This window comes from Gavialis gangeticus, unplaced genomic scaffold (genome assembly GCF_001723915.1).
Source record: "Gavialis gangeticus isolate Ggan-Ray unplaced genomic scaffold, GavGan_comp1, whole genome shotgun sequence".
In the NCBI taxonomy this organism is placed as follows: domain Eukaryota; kingdom Metazoa; phylum Chordata; order Crocodylia; family Gavialidae; genus Gavialis; species Gavialis gangeticus.
The window spans coordinates 53,060,425-53,063,263 of NW_017728997.1; the positions used below are offsets into that span (position 1 = coordinate 53,060,425).

Genomic DNA, 2,839 nt, shown 5'->3' on the forward strand with positions numbered 1-2,839 from the left:
GAAGGCCACCAGGTTGGTCTGACAGGACCTGCCTCTAATGAACCTGTGTTGGTTGCCCCTAAGCATAAGCTCCCCCGCTGGCCCCTCGTGGATATGTGCCAGAATAATTCTCTCAAAAAGCTTACCCAGGACTGAGGTAAGACTAACTGGCCTATAGTTTCCCGGGTCCTCCTTCCTCCCTTTTTTGAAAATGGGAACCATGTTGGCCCTTTTCCAGTCCTCTGGCACCACACCAGAGCACCACGAGTGCTCGTAAAGCTGTGCCGGGGTTCCACAATGACCTCTGCTAATTCCCTCAGCACTCTGGGGTGGAGATCGTTAGGACCAGCTGATTTAAATATGTCCAGTCCCTCCAGAAGTTCCCTGACTAGGTCCTCACTAACCCTAGGCCTGGGTGTCCCTACCCTGGGTAGCTTGAGGTAAGTACATGGCAGATAGTGCTTTTAATTACCTCTGGCTATAGTCAATAATCAACTAAGCCTAATAATTCTGTAAAACTGCATAAAGCCACAGAGGTGTTGGAAGCCCTTTTAAAGGCTGGGACAACTAAAAAATCATGATCACTGTTGATGAATTGAAAAATTGTTTTCTCTCTGCATGCAAACCTAATTTTCATTTTATGTATGGAGTCCATATACTGAAGCTAACAAACCCTACAGAGCAGTGGTTATCTAAATTTCAGCTTCTGATATTTTTGCAAATCCCAAGGACACCCTTCCTCTCACTTCTTCCTGACATGGTTCTTTCCTGCCATGCTCCATGCTGTCAAATTCTTCTTCCACTCCTCAGCTTTTTCTGTTACAGTTCCCTTTCTCCGTGATCAAAAACTCTCTAGCTGCAGCTCTTGAATTCCAGAGATTCATGCTTAGCCACTAATCAAAACTGTTCTACTGTAATCACATTTTACTAAACATTACTTACTTGAGATTTGGGTTTGTCATCTGTGGTCTAGATACAATACAGTGATACTGTAAATGAGAGCTGTTTATCTTGAGGCCTGAAGACTCCCACCCAGCCCCTGTTGTCTGCATCACTCCAGCTGCTACTGCCTCTGGGTCTCTGAGTTCTCCCTCCCTCCTGTAGCTTCTGCTTCCTGCCCCTACAACTGAGAGTGACATGGGGTGGCATAACCTATTGGGCCAAAGGGGCCCACAATTCAGGGAGTGGGGGGTTTGTGCCTCTGCACAGTGGGGTGGTGCCTGAGTAGCATGGCACAGCTGCTTATGAATTGGACAGCCCAACAATATATAAACCACAATCTTACCAATTGTGTAATGTTGGCAGCATGGCAATATTCTTCAATTGAATTATTTCCTGGGACAAAAATTGTGTATTTTTCAGCAGACTCAATTTGCTCAATCAACTGGTATTGCTGAAAGGTTCAAAACAGTAATACTAGTTTTTTTAAACAAAGGATAGATGAACAATGGCTATCATTTATGAAGGTAGAGATTTCAGGCAAGAATTTGAAGGTAAATGCTTTTAAATTGGATAAGAGGAAACATGCCTTTCATTAGAGTCTTATAAAATAGTATTTATCTACCACCAGATAGTTTTGTTTGATTTGGCTCTCCTTGACATATTTTCACTGAGCACTTCTAAGCTTTCTACCCCATTATCATCTCTGCTATATATGCTACCATTTTAGTGAGAGACAGAGGATGTATGTGTCTATAGGGGTAGGGACAGAAGTTACACATGTGATTAGAAACTGGTTTAAACCTGTAACAGAACAGAAGTTCAGTGCACTTAAATCACTTGCAAAATGGTTAAAAGTGGTTTAAGATAAACCTGGTTGGATGTAGTATCAGACTTAATTGATTTAAGTCAAACCAGTTTATAGAACTTCTGTCCTAGATCCCCTCCCAGTTCAGGTTAATTCACAGTCCCCCAGAATCCCAGGGTGCTTTGTAGTCCTGGGTTGTGCAACCAGCAGAGCAGGTCCTGTCCTGTGCCTCTGGTCCCTAGCCAGAGCACCGGCTGGCTGAGGAGGGGGTGGGAGGAGGGGATGCTCCTCACCCAGCACTGGACCACCAGCCTGGGGGTGGGGGAGAAGTCTACAATGGGGGCTTGACTCCACCCACCTGGAGCTGGGAACTGGGCTGGAGTCCCCCAGCCATGCCCCTCCTCAGCCTCTGAGCTGGCTGAGGAGAGGCTGGGGATGGAAATCAAGCTCTCTCGCCTGGCACTGGACCCCCATCCAGGTGCAGCCTGGCATGGGGGAGGCAGAGGAGGAAGCCCACAGTGGAGGCTTGACTTTCCCCTACCTGAAGTCAGGAGCCAGGAGCTGGGATGGAGTCCTGCAGCCACGCCCTCTCCTCAGCCAGCTCTGGGTGGGTGAAGTCAAACCCTCCCATCCCTCCATCCTGGGCTGCACCTGACTGGAGGTCCAGCACTGGACTGGGGGGGGGTTCCCCCTCAAACCCTCTCCTCAGCTGGCTTGGAACCAGCCTGACTCCTGGCTCCGGGTGGGTGGAGCCAAGCCCCCACTGAGGCTTTCACTCCCTCCCCACCAAGCCAGGCAGCACCTGGCTGGGGGTCCAGTGCCAAGCTGGATGGGTGGGTTTCCCCTACCCTAAAGTCTAATATCAAGCCTGGTAATAGGGGGGGAACCATTCTCTGCACCAGAGGCTGGACTTGGGGGACCCTGCCAGGGGTGGGGAATCCCCTTTGAGGTTGGGGGACCTGGCCAATCCCTGGCTAGAGGGACTGTTTCCCCCTGTTGGGGGACCACAAGGGTTTAGGGGGGTGTTCTGGGCAGCCAATCTAGGATGAGCCTTGTTCTGCTGTATTCAGGTGCATTTGGCAGTGGCTGGCAGGCTGGAAGGCATGATCTGTC

The 2,839-nt window shown here is 49.4% G+C and overlaps 1 protein-coding gene across 1 annotated transcript in view; it reads right to left on the reverse strand.

Annotated features, from left to right (window-relative positions):
- Window positions 1-2,839, reverse strand: part of STAB1 (stabilin 1) — a 297,038-nt gene that overhangs the window by 148,476 nt on the left and 145,723 nt on the right. The window contains exon 33 of the mRNA XM_019505230.1: window positions 1,265-1,372. Coding sequence (XP_019360775.1) covers window positions 1,265-1,372 — 108 coding nt within the window. The remainder of the gene's footprint in view (window positions 1-1,264; window positions 1,373-2,839) is intronic.